Below are 21,940 nucleotides of genomic sequence, written 5' to 3' on the forward strand. Positions count from 1 at the left end.
CATGCGCGCTGAGAAGATGGCATCTGCCACCGGGACCTGCTGCCGCTGTTGTTGGGGCGCCGTTGCGCTGGGGCTGCTCGTGCTGCTAGGGGCGGCCCGGGCGGCGCTGGCCCTGACCGAGCAGTACCCGGCCCTGTCGTTGCTCAAGCAGGAGCTGCACCGGCAGCAGCGGCAGGGCCAGGCTGGGGGCTGCCCCCAGGCGCCGGACTGGGGGGAACAATACTCGGCCGAGTGCGGTAAGTCGGGTCGGGCAGCGCCACGTCCTGCCCCGCTGCCTGCTGGGGGAGCCGCCGGGCAAGGGCCAGCGGAGGCGGCGGCAAGGAGTGGTGCATGGAAGAGGTTCCCCCTTGTCCTGGGACCCCTCTATGTAGGGGCGGCGTGTCACCGGGCGTGAGTGCGCGTGGGAGGCGCGCGGTGTGTTACCGGGCGTGGCGGGGGGGAGGCGCGCGCGCGGCGTGTCCTGGGGCATGAGTGCGCGTAGGGTGCGCGCGGCGTGTCCTTCCTTGTCCGCGGCTCTCGTGAGGTGGTGGCCGCCAGTCATTCCTTGCTGCCTTCCGCCGCGGGGTCCTTTCTCCCTGCCCCGTGATGGGTCCCATAGCTACTTACCCTACGAGCAGTGGGTTTGCCCTGTTTTGCTTGGCCAGCCTTGGTCTCTCTGCCATCCCCCTGTCTCCGCGGTGCCATGAGCCTGGCAAGCCTCTGAGGTGAGGTGAATGGTCAATACCTTCGTTAGGTACCTGTCACCTGAAGGCAGTGGGATGATGTGGACTTCTCCCCTCCTTTGACTGTATCTTGGAGAAGGAAGGGGTGTGAGTGATAGAGGCATTTCTAGTGAATTTCACTTCTTTTCTGTGCTTTGTGGGGCTCGGATGACCCTGGAGGTGACTGAAAGTAAAACAGGAAAAACAAAGCACAGATTGATCTCTTGTCATAGGGACACTGATCAATTTCAGATAGAAGAGAGAATTTTGGCTCAGGTCCTCTCAGCTGCTTTGCATGGGCAAACATCGCAGGGCTTAATTTGGGTACAAGTCCATGAACATGAAGAAATTTGTAGGCTCTGGTCCTTTAATTATAAGAAATGCTGGTGATATAGCCCTGTTTTTTGAATAACTTAGCTTCAGATAATCAAGATTTAAATATTCAACGTAACTTATTGTTACAGCATCTTTTGTATAAACCGTATTCCTGACAAACACTTTAGAGTTGTATAGTACATTAAAAATTATCAATGATGGTACCAAATCATGACTTTGGCTGTTGCAATAAGCTAACATGAAGAAAAAAGTTTTCAGTTTTCAAAAGGCCAACAGAAAGTGTGAGTCCTCTTGACTGATGTTGTTGGTTCTAATCCAAAATGAATGAAAAGAGAGCTGGCAGGTTTGCAAAGTGCAAATACAGAGCCTGTGCAAGCCTGAATTGTGTATTTGGTGGTATGGAGACTTGCCAGCTCCTTATTTGTTAGTGTGTTGAATAGGATTCAGTTTTTTTAAAAAAAAGTTGTCTTGCTGGTAAAGTTAATGTTTCACTGGTTCTATTTGTTTTGTTTGTTAATAAAGAATCTGCTTAATTTAGACCCTAATCTTGCAAAGGTTTAAGCATGTGCATAACTTTACTCACATGAGAAGCCATCAGTGGGACTAAAGTTCTGCATACACTTAAGTCTTTGTAGGACATTCAGTATGACATTTGATCATAAGCGTGTATTTGTTCATCCTTTGTGACTTAGATATAATGCACATCACTTACAGGCACTACATGTGAACAAAACCAAATGAATATAGAAAGATGAAAAATAGAAAAAAACAAAATCCAATGTAGTAGAGAAACTGCCAGATTTATTTATGTAACTCTAGCTTGTGACTTCCATAGTTTCCAGTGTTGTTATTTTGTGCTGTGTGTACTGGCATATCCTGCTAAGGCTATTTAGAGAAGTTTAAAACAAGTTTAGCAAAGACTTGTGAAAAAATATTGTTGTCTTTATGTGCAAATATATATATTTGGATATGGAAATATATTTGGCTCTGCTCTTAAGACTGCTGCCCTTTAAATTGTTTATGTAAAGCATCCACCTTATAGCAAATGGAAATGGTTAGTTCAGGGCTCAGCAACCTTTCAGAAGTGGTGTGCCGAGTCTTCATTTATTCACTCTAATTTATGGTTTCGCGTGCCAGTAATACATTTTAACCTTTTTAGAAGGTCTCTTTCTATAAGTCTATAATATATAACTAAACTATTGTTGTATGTAAAGTAAATAAGGTTTCAAAATGTTTAAGAAGCTTCATTTAAAATTAAATTAAAATGCAGAGCCCCCCCCAGACCGGTGGCCAGGACCTGGGCAGTGTGAGAGCCACTGAAAATCAGCTTGCATGCTGCCTTTGACACAGGTGCCATAGGTTGCCTACCCCTGGGTTAGTTGTTTGTATTACTGTAGCACTTAGGAGCCTTAGTCAGGGACCATGTCCCCATTTTGCTAGGTGCTGTAAAAACACAATACAAAATTGGTCCCCGCTTCAAAGAGTATAAAACACAAAATTCTTAGCACTGTTTGTTTGTTCCATGTAGCCTGCAGGCGAAGCAGGTCTGGTACTTTTATATGTTTACAGGTTGCATCCTAATAAATATAACATAGCTTATCCATTCCAGTGACCTGCTGTTTCTTACGTTTATAATGAAATAGGTACTTGTATGACAGGCTGAGTTAGGATTCTCCAATGGAGAGATGGTTGGAAAATGAAAATTTCGATGTACTGGTTGGGATACAGCTTGTATGAAAGATGCTATGCAAAATAAAACATGTAAAATGGTAGTTCATGATTAGTTGAACTAATAATATCAGGTACGTTAACATTAAGTTGAAAGTTTTTCTTCCTCCTTATGACTGCATTGATCATACAGCGACTCCTTATTGATTTAACTATGAAACAATATCTGTGCTAGTTTTAAAACCAGTGGCACACCAATCCATTCTCAGCTGTTTACAAATCTTTCAGTTCTGGTTAAATGAATCAGTAATTGGAAAAACTCTCCTTTTGGCTAAGAGGATTTGGTTTTCTCAAACTTCCCTACTGCTGTCATGCTCTCAGTCAGTTCCTGTCTATATTGTAGATCCAGTATGGCTTCTCCTTTGGTTGGATTCTCTACTTTGTGGTTCATAAAGTTGTCTTCTGCGTAACCTAGGAAACAATTTGATGCAAGTTTGACAGTATTTATTAACCTAAAGATTTATGGGTAGTGAAATCCCTCCATAAATAGATTTAATCTTAAGAGTTTTGAGAATCTTGTAAATTGGTCCAGGATTTCTTTTTAAATGTCCTCTCTATCCTGTGATTTGTAACAGATAGTCCACTCTAATTTTTTCCTTGTATCCTTACGCAAAGAACTTAATCATTAAACACTTAGTAGTTGAATTGTAGCTCACTGGCATAGTAAATACTTCTGATGTAATGGCACTGCACTCCACCCCTCCACCTTGATTCTTTATGCAGATTAGGCATGTTGCAGGAATTACTGGATGAAACTTTATATCATGCATTAGGCAGAAGGTCACACTAGGTGATCATTGTAGTCCCTTCTGGTCTTAAAATCTGTGAATCTTGGGCTCCTCAAACAGTATAATTCCTGTTATGAGAATCATCCCACCAAGTTTCGTTTATGGTTCATTTAGAACCATAACTTCATTTTCTACTTGCAGTGACTAATTTTTAGTTGCTGTTCCAACTTGTATTTTATAAATAGACTGTGTTGCTTTTTGTTCTGTTGATCTCTCTCTGAATTACCTGGTTATACCATTTTTGTTTGGGTTTTATAATCAGGATACACAAGTAAGATGTTTCCTACAATAGTAAAGAGGAGGAGCAACAGCTTAACAAAATTGAAACAAGAAGGCTCTTACAGAGTTTTTTGCCTTTCCACTGATAAATGTTTGTTAAAACTTTGCTATTTGCAGTAGATAAGCAAAGGGTTAATTTTGTTTCTTGCACATGTGGTAGAAGTCTTTTGCCTTCACCAGTTTGAAATATTGAAGAAGATGATTTTTATTTCAGTTTCTTGTATCTGTCAGTCCAGTTAACTGTAGTCATTAAACTCTGTAATGGCTCAGATTCTATTTTGATTTCTACAATTACGCAATGTATTATTTTTTTTCTTCCCTTTGCTCTCCCCCACCTCCCCACCCCATTTACACACTCTTTCTGGGTGTATCCCATATTTGGATTTTTATTCATGTTAGACTTTCTATAGTGCCTTTCATGTAATATCTTAACTGCTACTTTTTCATGTGTTTATGTCCCGTCCCTTATTTTTACCATTCTTTCTACTCTTGTCTCCTTAATCTTTCTCATCTATCCCTTTCCAGTCTTTACCCCACTATTTGCTGGCCAGCATACCAGCCACCTTTCCTCCATCTGAAGGCTGGACGTAGACCCATCCAGTGATTATGCCTAGGACCTGAATGTGCTGGCTCAAGGAATGAGGGACCAAATAGTCTCAAACTGACATGCACTGCTTTTCCCAATCACTTTCACACTTCCTCCTCCTCACATTCCCCCCCACCCCTTCCTCATCTCCTGGTTTTCTCCCCATCCAGCTTCTCTGTGCTACTACTCTTGCACACAAATTTTGGTCAGCTCCATAGGCAGAAATAGTATAACAAGGTTCACGTCAGCTACTGCACTTCTTGCCATCACCCCTGGAACAAACATGATGTATGGAACATATGAACAATCCTGCTCTATGGGACTGCCCTGTAGAGGAATTTTTAAAAGGTGCGGTTGGCATGAGGAAACATGGCATTTGCATGATCTGGTACATTTATACCCTGCTTAAGTATAACAGTTCAAGTAGACTATCCAGAGATAATTCAAATATTTGTTTTTGCAGATTCACCACTTTTGCACTTCCATGAATCAGACTGTGAACTAAGAGGGTCTTCATCCTGTGAATCTCTGCTTTCTCTTAATACTGAAAAAATTCTGGTATGCTGTATACTGTTTAATTATGTACAATAAGAATGCTAATTGTAGATGTGAGATAAATGGGTTTGTGTATCAATTTACTAGATGTCGGAATTATTAATATTATAAATTATTAATATTATGGGAGAGACCATAAGACACTAATTTTACCAAAAATTCATGTCCAAAGGCCAAATGGCATTTTCTAGCATTGCTCTGAACATGCCTAACAGTTTAAAAATAAGCAGTCAGTTCACCCAATACAGTAACAAAGTATTCATAAGCATATGATCAGTATACTTACTAAATAGACTTGACCAAGGGAAAACCATCTCATTGTGGTGTGCTCCAACATGATCAAGTAGGGTCTAACAAAGAAACCTCAGATTCATAATGTGATGTGTCATTCCATATTCTTTATGAAAATCTGCTTATCATATGAATATGACATAACTGAGATATACTTTATGCCAGATGGCTCATGTGAGATATCATTGGAAAGGTTATGATTTACTGAATGCGATTATCCAATTTGTATGCCTGTATCATTTCTGTATCTGAAGTTAGGAATATTGACTATGTATCTGTATTCCTACTATGCTACTTTGGGTGACGCCCACTGCTAACACTTCAGGTGCAACAATGGAAAAGACAGACAGGGCGGATGGCCCATCAGCAAGGACAATGAGCTGTGAAAAGGCTTGGCCTTCCTGTGGACACTCCATACTGCCACTGACTCATGGAGGCTGTGATACTACAGAGTCAGGTGGTCTTGTCACTTGATACTAAACATTACCTGGGACGACTTGTAACTTTCCACTGTAAGGGAAGGGGGTCGGGGGTCAAGTTTGGGAAACAAAGGATTCCCGCCTTATGTAAATCCTATGTAAGGGTGCGGAGGAAGGCAGACGGGACTCCTCTCCCTGGCCTGTCTGCCCAAGAAGAAAGACTGCAAAAGGGAAAGCAAGATGGGGAGTCCAGACTGAGACTGGGGTCCAGTCTAAAAAGGAATATAACTGGAACTCTGAACCACAGAAACTTTGCAAACTGCCTGCAACAATATCTAGGGTGAGAAATACTATCTGTAACCAACAAGGAGTCTGGTGGCACCTTAAAGACTAACAGATTTATTTGGGCATAAGCTTTCGTGAGTAAAAACCTCTCTTCTTCGGATGCATCACACGAAAGCTTATGCCCAAATAAATCTGTTAGTCTTTAAGGTGCCACCAGACTCCTTGTTGTTTTTGTAGATACAGACTAACACGGCTACCCCCTGATACTATCTGTAACCAATTTCTTTAGTGAAACTAGCTTAGTTTGCATGTTTGATTTTATTTACTTAGTAATTTGCTTTGTTCTGTTTGTTTCCCCTTTTACCACTTAAAATCCTGCCTTTTATAGTTAATACAATTTATTTTGTTTATTATTAAACCTAGTTTCTGTAATTTCTAACTGGGGTGGGGTGGGGAGAAGTGTGCATACTTCTCTCCACATTCGGGGGGGGGGGGCAGCAATTTCATAATATCTCTTTGGGTCCGCACTCCAAGGAAGTCAAGTATCAGAGGGGTAGCCGTGTTAGTCTGAATCTGTAAAAAGCAACAGAGGGTCCTGTGGCACCTTTAAGACTAACAGAAGTATTGGGAGCATAAGCTTTCGTGGGTAAGAACCTCACTTCTTCAGATGCAAGTAATCTTCAGTGAGCTCTCTGAAGATTTCCATTACTTGCATCTGAAGAAGTGAGGTTCTTACCCACGAAAGCTTATGCTCCCAATACTTCTGTTAGTCTTAAAGGTGCCACAGGACCCTCTGTTGCTTCTTACTCCAAGGAAGGTGGACATCTGAGTGCTGGAGCAAGTCTCTTAAGCTGAATCTTCCCAGAACCGATCTGCAGCTGGGTGTAGCCCTGCCTGTGTGTGTGTTAGAGGAGGTTTTAAGAGCCTGGCTCAGCAAGACAGGTTAAAGGGGACCCATGCTGGCAGAACAGGTAGACTCAGTGGTATCTCAGCACATCAGGTGGCTTCCCAAGGGGTCCAACCCGTCACACATAACTCTTTTTATACCCTTTAACAAACAAATGATGTCCTTGTTTTATAGAGGAAGTCAATAATTGGCAATTTGAGACAATTCACCCTTCATTCCAGTCTTAATCCAAATAAGATTTTCTTCCCAAGGCCTTTCCTCTCCTCCTCCTTGCTGACCAACATTTTTTCCGTTGCAGCTGGGTCCACATATGCTTTACTTTTAAGAAAAAAGAATGAGAAGTACTTGTGGCACCTTAGAGACTAACAAGAAAGCTTATGCTCAAATAAATTTGGTAGTCTCTAAGGTGCCACGAGTACTCCTCGTTCTTTTTGCGGATACAGACTAACAAGACTGCTACTCTGAAACCTTTACTTTTAAGATAACACTGGTATGTGGGGTGGGAAAGTTTATGTTGGCTCCTTTTAAGACCGATTCCTTTTGTCTTATTTAAAACCATGTGAAGTCACACCTGTTGGTCAGAGGCCTTCTTTTTAGAAACTTCCCTGTATCATATTAGATAGGGAGGATGTCTGGTTCAAAGACTAGCTCATTCCTTCTGGCCTTATAACTCATTATTTTCAAGGTCTTCCTTCTACTTGCTAGTCAGGGCCTGTCTTTATAACACATATATTTTCTTAACCAAACTTAAGCTAATTTTAAATTCTTTAATTTCATATTCATCCTGCACTACAAATTAGTTCAATTTGGCTATGTAGAGGGAATTTGTACAAATTGTTTGCTGCTATGGCCACCTGCTCTTGGATCAATACACTACACAAGAAAAGTGCTCATGAAAGATAGTAGATTGACATCTTTGGATACTTAGGACTTCTACCCATGGAACTAATGCTACCACCAGGCCCGTGCACACAGCTTATTTGCACTCTGTTAGTATGTCTCAACTCCTTTCAAGAAATGCTGCCTCTGGAAGTGATAGATTAGTGCACGCTCTTCATAATGAATCTTCTACTTCTGAGACTGCCAAAGGTGCCAGGACCTGGTCTGACACCACAAGAGCATTTAATGTAGGACTCTATCAGTAACTAATTTAAGTTACTACAGAATGGCCACTATGAACTGGTGATGTAAAAGGAAGAAGTTTTATATCCCATTACCTGTCTCCTAATCAATTCAGTCACTCTACATCACATTTTGTCATCATCTACTATCATTGCATAGAGAATTCTGAAGGGACAGCTTCAAGATAAAAAAAAAATCAGTGTTTTATAACAATAATGCTGGCTACCCAACTTATTTTATTAAAGATCACAGTAGTTTTACAGGATATATGATCTCAGTGCTGTATAATGGTCACTGACTTTGTGGAATCTCTTATTTCTGTTGTATGTCAGCGAGAGAGAGATTCATGGTGTGTGTGTTTGCAGGGGAAACTGTTTAAAAAAATAATTGGTCATAGCCTGTGTAAACATGCACTCTGAGAAGACTATCCCAGTTGGAAGCAATCACTGTTGGGGTAATTTAAAAACAAAAAAAGCCTAACTCTCCTATGTAGTGCAAATCGGCCATTGCAGTTCTCAGTCTTAATTTTTTGTTCTGTCACCACAGCAGTTATTTATTTGGCCAAATCTCCTGATTGACCTAGTGATTCCAGGGTGTTCACTCCATACTAATGAAATATACTTACACGTCTATAAATTTCCCTGTAGTTCAAGACCATAATCTTTCTGAAATATAGAACAAAAAATATTGAAGAAATCAGTGCTGTTCTTACAGTTTCATCCATCCAGTTCCCTGGAAAGTATTGGATAAAGCACCTTATTTTCCCATATCCCAAGTGAATAAAAACAAGCTAATGATGGAATTTGTCAATAATATTTGAGATTATTAATATGAGAGACCACCAAGTACTAATTTAATCATAAATTCCTTTAAGGCCAAATGGTATTTTATACAATTGCTCTAAACATGTCTTACAGCCTAAAAAATAAGCAATCATTACACCTAATATTGTAACAAAATATTCATAAGTATGTGATTAGTATATGTACAAACAGGCTAGACCTAGGGAAAACCAAATTTAAAATAACTCTTAATTCTTTAATTTCATACTTACTCTACAGCTAATCTCTCTAATCCTGGACCCTGTTAATTTAAATTGCCCAGGAAAATTAAAGTGGAAACACCATTCTGTTATCACAGCTGGGAATTTTTTTCTGACTTCACTGATACAAACTCTATATCCCAGCTCGTTGGTGTCACCACCAGCTCCTGTGATTTGCCCCTATATCAAGTCATACAAGTTCCTTTTGATTGAAATTTATTTTCCACTTGAAAGCTTGAGCAGAATGCTAGTTCCAAAAACATTTCATGTCAGATGTATATCTGGTACCTAGACATATGGTGAAAGGTGCATTAGAAATATGTGCAGTACGGAGGAAGCAGGTCATGATTATTCATATCTTAATTTTAATAACAGATTTTAAAAGATTAATCTACAGATGTGAACTACAAGATCTTGTATGATAGATTTTCTATGAACAAAACCTTTTAGTTCATTCACTAATACCTTGTAACTACCATTGACACTCTAGCCCTGCAAAGTATTCTTTTGTAAATGTACCTTAAACATAGTAGTGAAATCCAAAAATGATTACCATCCGTTTGGATTTCTAACTGTATCAGGGTGTTTAGTGTAACTCTAATTTCCTAGTTGAGACAACAATTGAAATATTATTACACTTGATCCTGTTGTTCATTCCAATCTTGTATAACAAAGAAACCATGCCTATCCCATCATAATTGAGGCATCAGATTCCAGAAACTGAAACAATAATATGGAGACTATATGAGAATTATAGCCTTTTCAATAAGAAATGCCAGTCTCAGTGGATAGGGAAATCATAATTAGGATTTATTGCATAGTAATAAAGAAACTGATATTCCTGTCAATAAAACCCCAATTAAATATTGGTCACTATTGATTTGCTTTTCCCTGAAGATTTTTTTTTTTTTTTTTTTTTTTTTTTTTTTTTTTTTTTTACCAAACATAACCGGTATGTATTGGCATTTGAAGAATGCTAACAGTTTCTGGAAAAGGTTTTTCTTCCAGCCAGAACTATGGCTCTAGCATGTATTGGGCAGTGGCTCTCTTGTGCAGTTTAGGCAATGTTTGTTCTAGGGTGTGGATCATTCCATTAGTAAGGCTAAGATTTAGTCACAGGTATTTTTAGTAAAGGTCATGGACCGGTTACAGGCAATAAACAAACATTCACGGCCTGTGACCTGTCCATGATTTTTACTATATAAATACCCCTGACTAAAACTTAGCAGCTCCTGGAGCCCTGGGCACTGCTGCTCTGGGGCCCCAGCCACCCCTGCTCCGAGGCCCTGGGGACCGCAGCTTGGGTGCTCCCCGGGGCCGCCCCTGGGACTGCTGCTCGGGTGCTTCCACCGGGCCAGCCGCCCGAGCAGCGACCGGTGCAGCTTGCCCCGAGACTGCCCGCGGGACCGCTGCTCGGACCCTCCTCAGGGCTGCTCCTGGGACCGCTGCTCAGGCGCTCCCTGGGGCCAGCCACCCCGAGCTGCCTGAGCAGTGGTCGGTGCAGCTGGCAGGACCGCTGCTCGGGGGCTCCCCAGAGCCAGCTGCCCTGGGACTGCCGGCTGGCCCCGGGATCAGCCGCACCGCTCCTTGCAGCTGCGAAAGTCACAGAGGTCGCGGAAAGTCACGGAATCTGTGACTTCCGCGACCTGCATGACAGAATTGCAGCCTTATCCATTAGTGCCCATTACTCAGATGCACTATGGAGTGAAACTTTTTAATGTAACAATTCTATGCTTGTCTTGAAGGGGACAAGAACAAGGCTGAAGCCTTTTGCTGGGGAGGAAAAAACAGGAATGAAGTTGAAGACATGGGTGAGAGAGGGACATCTAAAGCAGAAGAAGAAAACTGAAGACCTGTCTTTCGCTTGCTTCTTGACATAACTCACTTTTGGAAAGCCTTTATCAAATGAGCTGTTATATTTAAATTCTTGAGTGCATGCAGTTTGATACTTCCCTTAGAATAATTTAGATGAGCAGTAATCTAAATTTGGGTAGCATTGACTTCAGTAGCAAAAATCTTTCACCCAACTTTGGTTAAATTCATCATTATTTTTTTTTAGTTGTAAGTTTTAAAATTTATCAATGTAAATGTGGTTACAAATAAATAAAACATTAATCTTGTGGTAATGCCCAAAGGCCCCAGTCAGGATCAGACCCCATTGTGCTAGGTGCTGTACAAGCATGCAGGACAGACCAAAAAAGTCAGACTGACTGATCAAGAGCTTCAGGATTGTGTTCCCTCTGTACAATGGGATTTGCTTTTGGTACTAAAAATGTTGTCCACGTTTCTTTGATTCTTTTAGAATTAATATGCCTTAAATTTCTCTCAGCCAAAGATTTAGCTGCATTGACTTCAACAAGAAAAATTGGAGACAGTAGTACAAAGTCTTTTGGATTGGTTGTTCAGCTACTTCTGGCTACAATTTTGCTCCTATAGTCCATTTCAATGCCTTCAGTTGTTTTGTGTGGTGTTTGCTGCACTGTATACTTACGTTGTGGCAAAACATGGCAGACTTATCCTTGAAGTTCTGGCAACTGGCATAATGTGAGCATATCTTGATGCTGGCAAGAGTTGGGACTCCTTGATGTATACGGTTTTTGTGGGCAGAGAGGCAAAGACTTTAATAATAGACATTTAAAGATAGCAAGTAGAGAGTTGGTAACTTTGGAGATCCATCCTTTTTGTTTATTTGGTAGCAATTGTCTAGTTCTTTTTGTAAATGCAATCAGTTATTACATGACAATGGACATAATCCATCTCAAAATAAAGGATTCTGATATATCTGCAGCGAGATCCTACTCTGGGTCCATGTTGCAACAGTTCAGTCAGCAGTGTTCTGTCATTTACCATTTCTGTTTTCAAGGTGGCCAGACATGACCCATTGACTAGACATGTGTTGCTCTGAATTGTGTGCGAGAGATACAATATGTACAACTCCTAAATAATGAGGTAGCTGACATATTAACGAAGCGATCTAATAACTTCTATGATCTACATTTGGGGGAAAAAACATGGGACCAGATCCACAGCTGATGTAAATTGACTTAACTTATTGACACTCAGTTATGCCAGTTTACTCCGGCAAGGATCTGGTACAAGATCTTTAGATCATTTGGAGCCCTCTTTCTTCTCTACAGCTTTGACAAAAAAGGAACTAAACCACTTCAAAATGTACTTGAATTAAATTAGTAAAGATTACTAGCCCAAACATCACATCCTTCATTTAAACTTGATCCATAAGAGGTATGTTTGCATCACGGTTTGAGAAAAGCATCTTTGTGGCCCTAAACTGCAATGGGAGTTCTAGGCAAGACTCAAGGAATCAGTGGGCGTTCTCTGTATGAATCAATGGGGTTTATACTTGTTTGGACATCTCCAGGTACACTTCATTTTCATATTATCCTGTTCTGCAGATACATTTTCTGGAAAGAGATTTTTCCAGGCAAGTTGGCTTTTGTGGTCCCTACTTTCTCTATAATTCCAGTATATATGTTTTAATTGTAAAGGCATGTAGTAGTGAAGAGATTAACAATGCCAGATTTAAAAAAAAATCTTAATGAAACTTCTGTCCTTTATTATTGGGTCTATTTTCTAACGTATTTGTTTTATAGTCCTTCACTCTTTCTTCTCACTGGACAAAGGGTAAAACTTCCCTCCCACTATGTAATACATTGCTTAGGGACATTTCCATAATTCAAGTTAAAATGGGATGTATACTATAGTAAGGACATTGTTTTATATTTTTTGGTTGTCCTAGGTGTATATACTTTCATCTAGTATGTTAAGTTGGCTGTAGTATCAGAGGATAGCAGTGACATCTGAAAAGCAGTTTATCCCCTCACAAAAGGTTAGGAATAAATTTTAGTGCCTTTCTTCAGTTTTGTTATATCATGGATTTTGCTTTAATAGTAGTAGTTACTTTGATGTCAGATGTTCTTTTAAGGATTTAAGCCTTAAATTGTCCAATGCTAAATTCTGATTTTGTAGAATTTGTTTTTTTGCTATTGTCAGCTAAACGTTAAAACCATAATGTTTTACAGAGCCAAGCAAAGTCACTTGCGGAACAAAAGCGATTCCCATTTGCCACTGATAATGACAACACAAATGAAGATTTGGGTAAGATAATTATATAAGGTTTATGGGGGTGGTTCTAGATGCCACTCAGAGGCACAGTGTTTTGAAACTGTAAAATTTATAGTTGGTAATTCTGATGGATGCTTTAGGATCACTTTTATCACTCCTGCGCAATAAAATTTCAGCCTTTTGTTTTTAATTATGTGGAAAGAACATCATGTACCTTTTTTCCCCATAGTACTTCTTTCTACTCTGCACAGTGGGAAATTTCACCATTCATTTGGTCATGCAAATGTGAAGAAAATATTTTCCCAAACCCTGTTAAACACTCATGAACTCTTTCTACTCTCTCTTTCCTGTCATGGCTGATAACTGAAGATTTTCTGGATGTTTGAGAGAAGCTTTCTCTCAAGTGAACTTGCTGCTCCATGGAGCTTGGAACTGCTGTTTTTCCTACCTTTTCTAAGTCTGATAGGCGGGTGGGAGGTTCTTGCGGATTTCTTTCTCTTTGCAGTCTACTTGTTGGCACCCTCTAGAAGTGCACCTGGTGAACTGCTGTGACGTTGCTCTACAGCCTTCTGCTTCTGTGCTGAGAGGCAGATGTCTTCTAAACAGGTATCTGAGGGAAACCTGTGCTGCTGAGTTTTTTTTTTTTTTTTTTTTTAATATGTTTTTGTTTTTTTTAATTGTTTGCCATTTTCTCTCTCCTCGCTTCAGCTTGGTCTCTGTCTGGTAGGGGGAAAGTTCTCGGGAGAATTTTGAGGAAGGTTGGAGACTTCCTTAGTCTAGCAGTAAAGCTTCAGCCCCTCCAGTGGTTCAGCATTTGCCACATGGGAGCCCAGGTAGCAATGTCAAAGGAACCCCATTCCCATGTTTGGCTCCATGGCCTGTCATCCTACCTGCCCTACTTCTCCTTCAGGTAGATCTTTTCGGGAGTGTCTTCTTAGGAGTTTCCTAGACGTCTGGCATTTTTCTGAGCCTAGGTCCTTCTATTTGTGCTTCTCCTGCTCTAGTAAACCTTAGGGGAAGAAATGTGAATTGTGAGGGGACTCCTCAAAGCGTGGGCTGCTCATATCGCTACAACATTCTAGGCAGTGTCTTTTCACTGTTTTGCTCCTTTCCCCAATCCTTCTCTTTCCCACAGAACTAGTGTATTCAGTTATCAGTTTGCCTTTATGTGACAATAGTTTATTACCTTGGGAATGATTGTGATACCATATGAATGATGGCTAATGAAGTAGATTTAAGAATTTGGCAGAGAAGAAGGACAAATGAAGAAAATCCAAGGAGCCTTTCTGGTTGCCATTGGGTCCCTTTCACTCCTCATACTGCAGCAATACTGTGTGCAGCCTCACCTCCTGACTGATTCTCATGTGGTGTATGCATAGTGAAGATTTTTGTATATATACAAAGGCATATCCCTACGCAGGATAAACAAACACTTCACCCTGCCCAGTGCAGACATGTTAATAGTGGTGCAGGTTGGGCTAGGCCCTCTCCTAAACCAATTCCCCGGACAAAATTAAGAAATGTCTCTGCACAATGACAGCACTGTCCACCTGTATGTGTATTTTTTTCTTTCCTTTACATCAGCAATGGCTTGCAACAATGCCACCTGAATGTGTTTGCTTTGCAAAAGCCAGGTTCTTCATGACAGAAAAACATCGCGATTGCTGTTAATTAGCACCTTTGTTGGCAATCTCAGCTGAGATGCCAAGGGTTGAATAGGCTGAAGAATGGTTCTCTTGTCCCTAGAAATGATCCCTCCAAGTCGGTTGGGAACTTTTGGCATGGGCAAATCTGTACTCAATCTCTACCTGTTCTGTGGATAAATGGGTCATTGTTCCCTAGGGATATATATCCAGCACCTTTCACAAACACTAAACTCACTGAAAAATATACTACATATTCTAGGTATTTATGTCATGGTGATAGATGAACATGTTAGAAAAATGAGTTTAACAAAACTATTGCTTTCATCTTGCTTACTAAAGGGTTATTTAGAAATTGAGAAGTAGCCTGAATTCCTACTATCTTTTTCTGACTCCTCCTCTGACAAACTTAGCTGGGCTGTCACCAAAAACAAATATTTTACTGAAAGCCTATGTCTGCCATACCTCTCCACCAAGTACTGCATCCTAAAATAAACTTAACATGTTGAGTTTCTACTAATAACTCTTCTGATGCTTGAAAAATAAAGCCTTGGTAACTCCTTTTAGCAATACAGCTGTGAAGGTAAACTAACACACACACAAAAAAGTTTCTGATAACTTTAGCTGTCTTAATCTCTGCAGTTATAAGATGTTCTGAACAAACAAACAAACTTGTATCTTAGGCTACTACAGCCAAATTCTGCAATTTGATGGGCACATGCAGTTCCCATTATCTTCAGTAGAAGTTGCATCTGTGTATCCAAGAGCAGGTTTTGGCTCTTAAACTTTATTGAAGAGCTTGCTGCCAGACCTATTTAGAAGACCTACTAAAAGTGTTTTATCATAAATGTATAAAATTTCATCTCTGACACTTGCAACATAAATACTGCCATTGGTTCAGACTTTTTCTCCAATATAACTATAAAAGGTAAGTTATCTAAACCATTCTAAGAAGTTTTGCAATCTTCTCCAAGAAACATGACATACCACTGTTGAGTAAACAAGTGAAAAAAACACAGTAGCCTCTCATGTGAAGTATTTTTTTAGTTAAGTATTTGCAGTTGAAATGCTGTGGACTACTTTTTTTATACCAGACCGTAAGCTGTGGAGGGCAGGTATTGTTCTTCAAAAAGAAAAATAACATTGTCCAAATGGCCCAACATTATATAAGTGCAGAAGACAGGATTAGGAAAAGCCACAACAAAAGCCCTCTACTTTCTAACCTATCATCATCATCATCATTTGTGTCTCCCAATGTGGGTGTATCTTCTAGACTCCAAGCTCTGTAGCACAGGGTCTGTCTTTGTGTCTTATTCTGTACTGACCATATCAACACTTAATAATAAGCAAAAATTCAACTAATCCATGTGTAATAATGTCTACCATCTGAGGATTTCAAACTGTTCTATGATCACTAATAAATTTAGCCTCACAATATCTTTTATGATATGGAGAAAATTTTACACATAAGGAAACTGAAATAGGAAGGCTAGGTGCCTGATTTTCAGATGTTCTGAGTACCCACATCTACATTTGTGGAGCAGGCACTCTGAACCTTTCAAAAATAATCCCTAAGTGACTTCCCTATTATACATAATAAACCTGTGTCAGAGGCGGAATAGAACCCAGGTCTACTGACTCCCTATACTGTGCTTTAACCACAATACCATCCTGTTATTTATATTACTTACTCGCTTGCTGGAATGTTAAGGTTTCAAAGTCAAGCACTCTAAAGTTAGGAAATGACAGAATTAAGGTTATATCAGTCCTAGTCTCCTAGCTCCTTGTCCCAGACTCTTTCCCTAACCCCAGGACAATCAATTATTTTTTGTCAAGGTATAGTCAAGGTCCAGACTCCAGAGAAAATAATACAAAAATAATAACAATGATAATAATAAGTAAAAAAAACAACAACAAAAAACATTTCAGTCTATTCAAAAGCATCTGGCGGTCCTGATTTGGCCCCCATTCTGCCTATTGCATACCCTTGCCCTAACCAGTCCCAGTTCTCCTTCTGCACCCCAGTTCATTGTCAGCTCATCTCCCATTCCCCTGATGCTGGTTCCTAGTCTCAGTCTTTGTCCAGCCAGTCCCAGTCTCTTCTGGCTCCTCATCTGATCTGTATTTCGCCCTCCCTGTTCCCTCAACGGCTCCCATCGTCCTTGTCCAGTCAGTACCAGCCTCCCCTCCGTCTTACACTCCAGCTATCGTTGCTCAGCCAGTCCTAGTTTCTCTTCTCTGCCCCCAACCTAGGGTTGCCAACCATCCCGGATTGGCCAGGAGTCTACCAGAATCTGCATTGATCTCCCGGTGGCTATTGAAAGCAATCCGGGAGATTTTAATAGGCCGCTAGAAGTCCAGTGGCAGCGGAGCGGGGCTAAGGTAGGCTCCCTACATGCCCTGGCTCCGTGTAGCTCCCGGAAGCAACCGGCATGTCCCTCTGGCTTCTAGGCAACTAGCCCTGCCTATAACTATGATAGCATCTAGTGGCTATATTTGGGATTGGAATCCCCTTATGCTAAGTGATTTACAGTAAGATACTTAGTTTACATTTTGTTAAATGTGACCAAATTTTTGAATATTTGAAAATTTGACATGTTATTTATGTTGTTTTTATTTTAATGTTTGTAAACTTGCTTTGCCAGCAATTGCCTACGTGTTGATTGGCAGCGGCCTATATGATGAAGCAATAAGACATTTTTCAACAATGCTACAGGTAAACTGTTCGCTTGTTCTAGTTTTGTAATTTTAAACTTAAAGATGATGAACCTTGAAATCAATCACTGAGGAAATTGGTTTGTATAAAATACAGATTGTTATAAAATTCTATCTTAGAACCATTATAGCATTTGAGGCTGACAAAGCAGATAAAATACTTAACTCTTAATAAGTCCCAGGACTTAAATTGGAGAGATTCTGTTATCAGATGTGAAAATGAATACAATGGATAAATGTGGTTTTAAAAAAATCTCATTACCCCAGTCTCCTAATAAACTAGTAAAATGTAAGCCAACTTACTTAATTGTTTTAGAAGGAATAGCTACAAAAGGACAAAAAACATACTTTATTTTGCACAGTTCAGTTTCCTAAAAGTTCACTTGATTAGCACTTCTTAGTGTATTAGATTGAGATTTTTTTTTTACTACATTCTTGGTTATAATTAACATATTGCCAGTAACTTACTGGAAGAATAACCTCATATGTGGCACTGGCATTATGGGAGCTCCATGTTGTTATAAACCAGACTCCATCCCAGGTTAATACTGGGTTCTCAGTTAAGAACTTGGCTGCTGTAATATTTAAGCAAAATGTTATTTATTCTCTAGCATAAATTCTTTTTCTGATTGGATGGAGTGGAATCCATATTATTTTATCATTCAGATTGTTTAATGGCAGGCTGACAATTTTTTTAAAAGGGTACCATAGCTTAGTCACACTTGATTTATAAATATGTATCCTTATGGATAAGATGGTCTAATTGACTGAAGCATAGGCCTGCTTTTTAAGACAATACAGATATAAAATACATCAGCGGTAGGCTATAAAATGCCATTAAAAAGTTCTGCATTGTAATGTAATAGCATCCTGCTATATGTTTTTTTTTAACTCTTTCTAATGGCATATGTGTTTATATGTACACTGAGGGTATGTTTGCACTACAGCTGCTACAGTGACACAGCTGTGGCACTGCAGCTATGCCTCTGTAGTGTAGACAGCTTCCACATCAACAGAAGGGTTTTCATCTATGTAGGTAATGCGCCTCTCTGAGAGATGGTGGCTGAAGTCCTTTTGTCAACTGGGAGTTAGGTTGACCTAGCTATGGTGCTCGGGGTGCAAAATTTTTCACACCCCTGAGTGACGTAGCTAGATCAACCTAAGTTTTAGGTGTGGACCAGGCCACCCGGGGGAGGGGGCAGCTGCCACCCGGGGGAGGGGGCAGCTCCCACCCAGGGCAGTAGCAGGACCTGGCTGGCTCCATTCCTGGAGGAACCCATGGCATGGATCAGCCCAGGGCTCCTTGCCTGCCTCCCTCCCCCTGCCCAGAGCCTCTTGCTCCTGCAGGCTCTAGAACAGAGGTTTTCAAACTGGGGGTCGGGACCCCTCAGGGGGTCATGAGGTTATTACGTGGGGGGTCGTGAGCTGTCAGCCTCCATCCCAAACCCCGCTTTGCCTCCAGCATTTATAATGGTGTTAAATATATAAAAAAGTGCTTTTAATTTATATGGGGGGTCACACTCAGAGGCTTGCTATATGAAAGGTGTCACCAGTACAAAAGTTTGAGAATCACTGCTCTAGAAGATCTAAAATATAGAAGGCTGCATCTGGCTAGGTATCCAGGGCAGTAGCAGGGAGAGCATGCAAGGAGTCCCCAGCGATCAGGGAGAGGAGGAGGGGAAGAGCACCAGGGTGGGGCTGTGCTGCTTCCCCGCCCCTGCAACCACTGGGGACTCTGTGCACACTCTCCTCTCTGTTGCCCTGCCTTGGCCTGGGCACTTGGCTGGCCACAGCCCCGTACGTCCTATGGTGTGGGAATCGCTGAAATAGAAAAAATGAGTACAGAAGTTACCTATGTGTTGATTTGCCGATGACTGCCCATGCCACATTTTAATATCAGGTATTTTTGCTATAGCTTTAATTTAAAAAAAACTGTGTGGTTAGAATTATTTTTACCATGGGAAAAGGGGTTTCTCCTCACTAACTCTACTCAGATTTGGTGAAGACATTTTCCAAGTAATTCCCCTGCAGGCAGAGATGAAACATGGACATTTTCAGCTCATAAATTGCAAGTTATGAGCTTGTGATGATGATGGATTATAATAATCTCTTTTGTGTTTTTACCTGGAGACCATGACTAAGGCCTGCTAATATTAAACACTGAGCATTAAGTAAAAGTAGGCAGCTGAAGAAAGACACCTTCGATTCACTTAGTCTAATTTTTTTTTAAAGATTGTTTTACTTGTGTTTTCCTCTGAATAGGAAGATCCAGAGCTGGTTAGTGCTATTTATGGACGAGGGATAGCATATGGGAAAAAAGGACTACATGTGAGTATTTAATAATTTAAATGATTGTCAGAAGTACTTGCCTACTAACTGTAAGAGATTACAGGAGCTAGATCAAATAGAATTTATTAAACATATATACAGTTCCAAAGGCTTTCAGTATGTATTGTCATGCTATTAATGTTTTCTCTGAAACATCCTCTTCCTCTTATCTGAAGATGCTATATGACTGGGGACCAAACTTGTCAGGCATCAAAATCTTGTTGTGTGTGTGCATAACCTCATGGAGATCCCTGAAGACTGATAAGAAGTGGTAGAGGGGGACCAGCTACTTTGTTTAGCAAACATAGAGTGAGATGCTCCTGATGGCATTACTGTTTGGGCTGTTTCAAGCAGCTTCTATTTTGTATTCTTTGAATTGTCTTATTTATGTTCTGTAGTGTCTGTTGCTCCCCTTCCTCCTGGGGGTCATCCCTAAATACATATCCCATTCTTGTATTCAAGTCCTCAGTGGCACTAACATGAATAATTTGGGGTTTTTATTTTTATTTTTTTTGTTAAATAATAAGTATCTGAAATGTACAGAGCCTTTCTTGTTTAACACAATAGCACCTAATTGAACCATTTTCAAAGCAGTTTGTAATAGAAAGATCAATAGGTAAAGACCAACACAATGATCCAGAGTTTGAAGAGTTGGCTATTAATGATTAAAAAAAATTAGTAAGGAAAAATAGATTTTAAAAAAATATCCCTTTGTTTTATGTAGTATAATTAACGTATCCAGATCCTGTCAGGAAGCTGAAATTGGCTTTTAGAATTCTGACTTCCTCCAGTCCAGATTAATTGTATGACTCAGTGGAAAATCCCATTGTGCAGAACCACTGTGTGCTAGAGAATGTTGACAGGTACTCACTTTCTGTGATCTTCACATTTCTATCTCAGCAAAAAGTTCTCTGGTTTTGGCAGCTGATTTAAAAAAAAGTCCACTCCACAAAAGATGGTTTCTGTGAGAAATATTTTGAAGTTTTTTTTTTTCCTGACTTGATTCTAAAGATGGGCAAAAGGTTCAGGCAAAAGCTCCAAATCACTCAAAATTCCTTCCCTTCCCCAAAAACTCAAACAAACAAATGAACCAACCAACAAAAACAAAACAAAACCCTTATCTCGAGTAGAGTTTCTCTAGCCCAAAACAACAGAAGAGCTAAAGAAGCTATAAAGTCTAATGTGGACTTTGCCAATCTATTTTATGTGTAAGTTACTCCGGTACTAGGATAATGCATGGCAGTACTGCAAAACCTTTAGATAGGTAGGGGAAGTACTGGGAATGCCACCATATTTTCTAACCCAGATCATCAAAAGGTCTAGATGACACTGGTTTAAAGCACTAGTGGTTCCGCACAGTTCCCATCATTGTTGCAGGTGAATCAGTAGTGATAATGGTGGTAAACTTTAGGGAAAAGTTTAGTATAGACAAGGCCTAAGGAAATATTTTCTCCAGAGACTTGTGGGATAAAAAGAGGAGGCCTTATGAACCAGATATAATATTATCTGTGTAGACTCTGCAGCTAGTTTTGTCATGGTTCAGCTAGGTTATTGGAGATAAGGATGTCTTTCAGTTAACTTGATTTTTGAAAGTCCTTAACTATGAAACACAGCATTGGCCTTTCTGGCCGATGCAGCTAATGAATTGCTAATTTGTTCTTCTGGATAAAGCTTTCCTCCTTTCTTGGGAAGTAGTGTCAGGAGGAGCTTGTTATATCACAGAAGGGAAGGAACTCCAGTCACATTTATCTGGCTGTAGCTGTTTCTGCTGGGACTGCTTTACTCAGCAAGAAAAAAAAAGTAGTGTAAACTGAATCAGACAAAACCGTTTTATGGTACACGTTGTAGATCCTCATATTTTTTTGGTTACAAGGGAGCGTGACGATGGCTTTGTATTAGCTGACAAAATGCACTTCGTAGTACCACGATTCTTGGTGAAGAGATTTTGAGCACTAAAACATAATGCTTATTGTATAAAGAATATTTGCGGTGCAACCCCAGTAAGTGAAGATGAAACACTGAGGGGTCTGTTTGCAAAATATTGCAGATGATGCATATGGATAAAAGTTTTAGTTATTAAGTTTTAGTATACAAACAGCTTGTTCAGTTAATACACCTCTGCCCCGATATAA

The 21,940-nt window shown here is 40.2% G+C and overlaps 1 protein-coding gene across 1 annotated transcript in view; it reads left to right on the forward strand.

Moving 5' to 3' along the window:
- The first annotated feature begins 1 nt into the window (after nt 1).
- The window catches only part of TTC13 (tetratricopeptide repeat domain 13), a 74,304-nt gene continuing 52,365 nt past the window's right edge, over nt 2-21,940 (forward strand). The window contains exons 1-5 of the mRNA XM_065400656.1: nt 2-236; nt 4,882-4,976; nt 13,080-13,155; nt 17,411-17,481; nt 19,743-19,808. Of these exons, the coding sequence (XP_065256728.1) occupies nt 2-236; nt 4,882-4,976; nt 13,080-13,155; nt 17,411-17,481; nt 19,743-19,808 (543 nt within the window). The remainder of the gene's footprint in view (nt 237-4,881; nt 4,977-13,079; nt 13,156-17,410; nt 17,482-19,742; nt 19,809-21,940) is intronic.

The sequence above is a fragment of the Emys orbicularis genome, chromosome 3 (genome assembly GCF_028017835.1).
Source record: "Emys orbicularis isolate rEmyOrb1 chromosome 3, rEmyOrb1.hap1, whole genome shotgun sequence".
NCBI classification, from domain to species: domain Eukaryota; kingdom Metazoa; phylum Chordata; order Testudines; family Emydidae; genus Emys; species Emys orbicularis.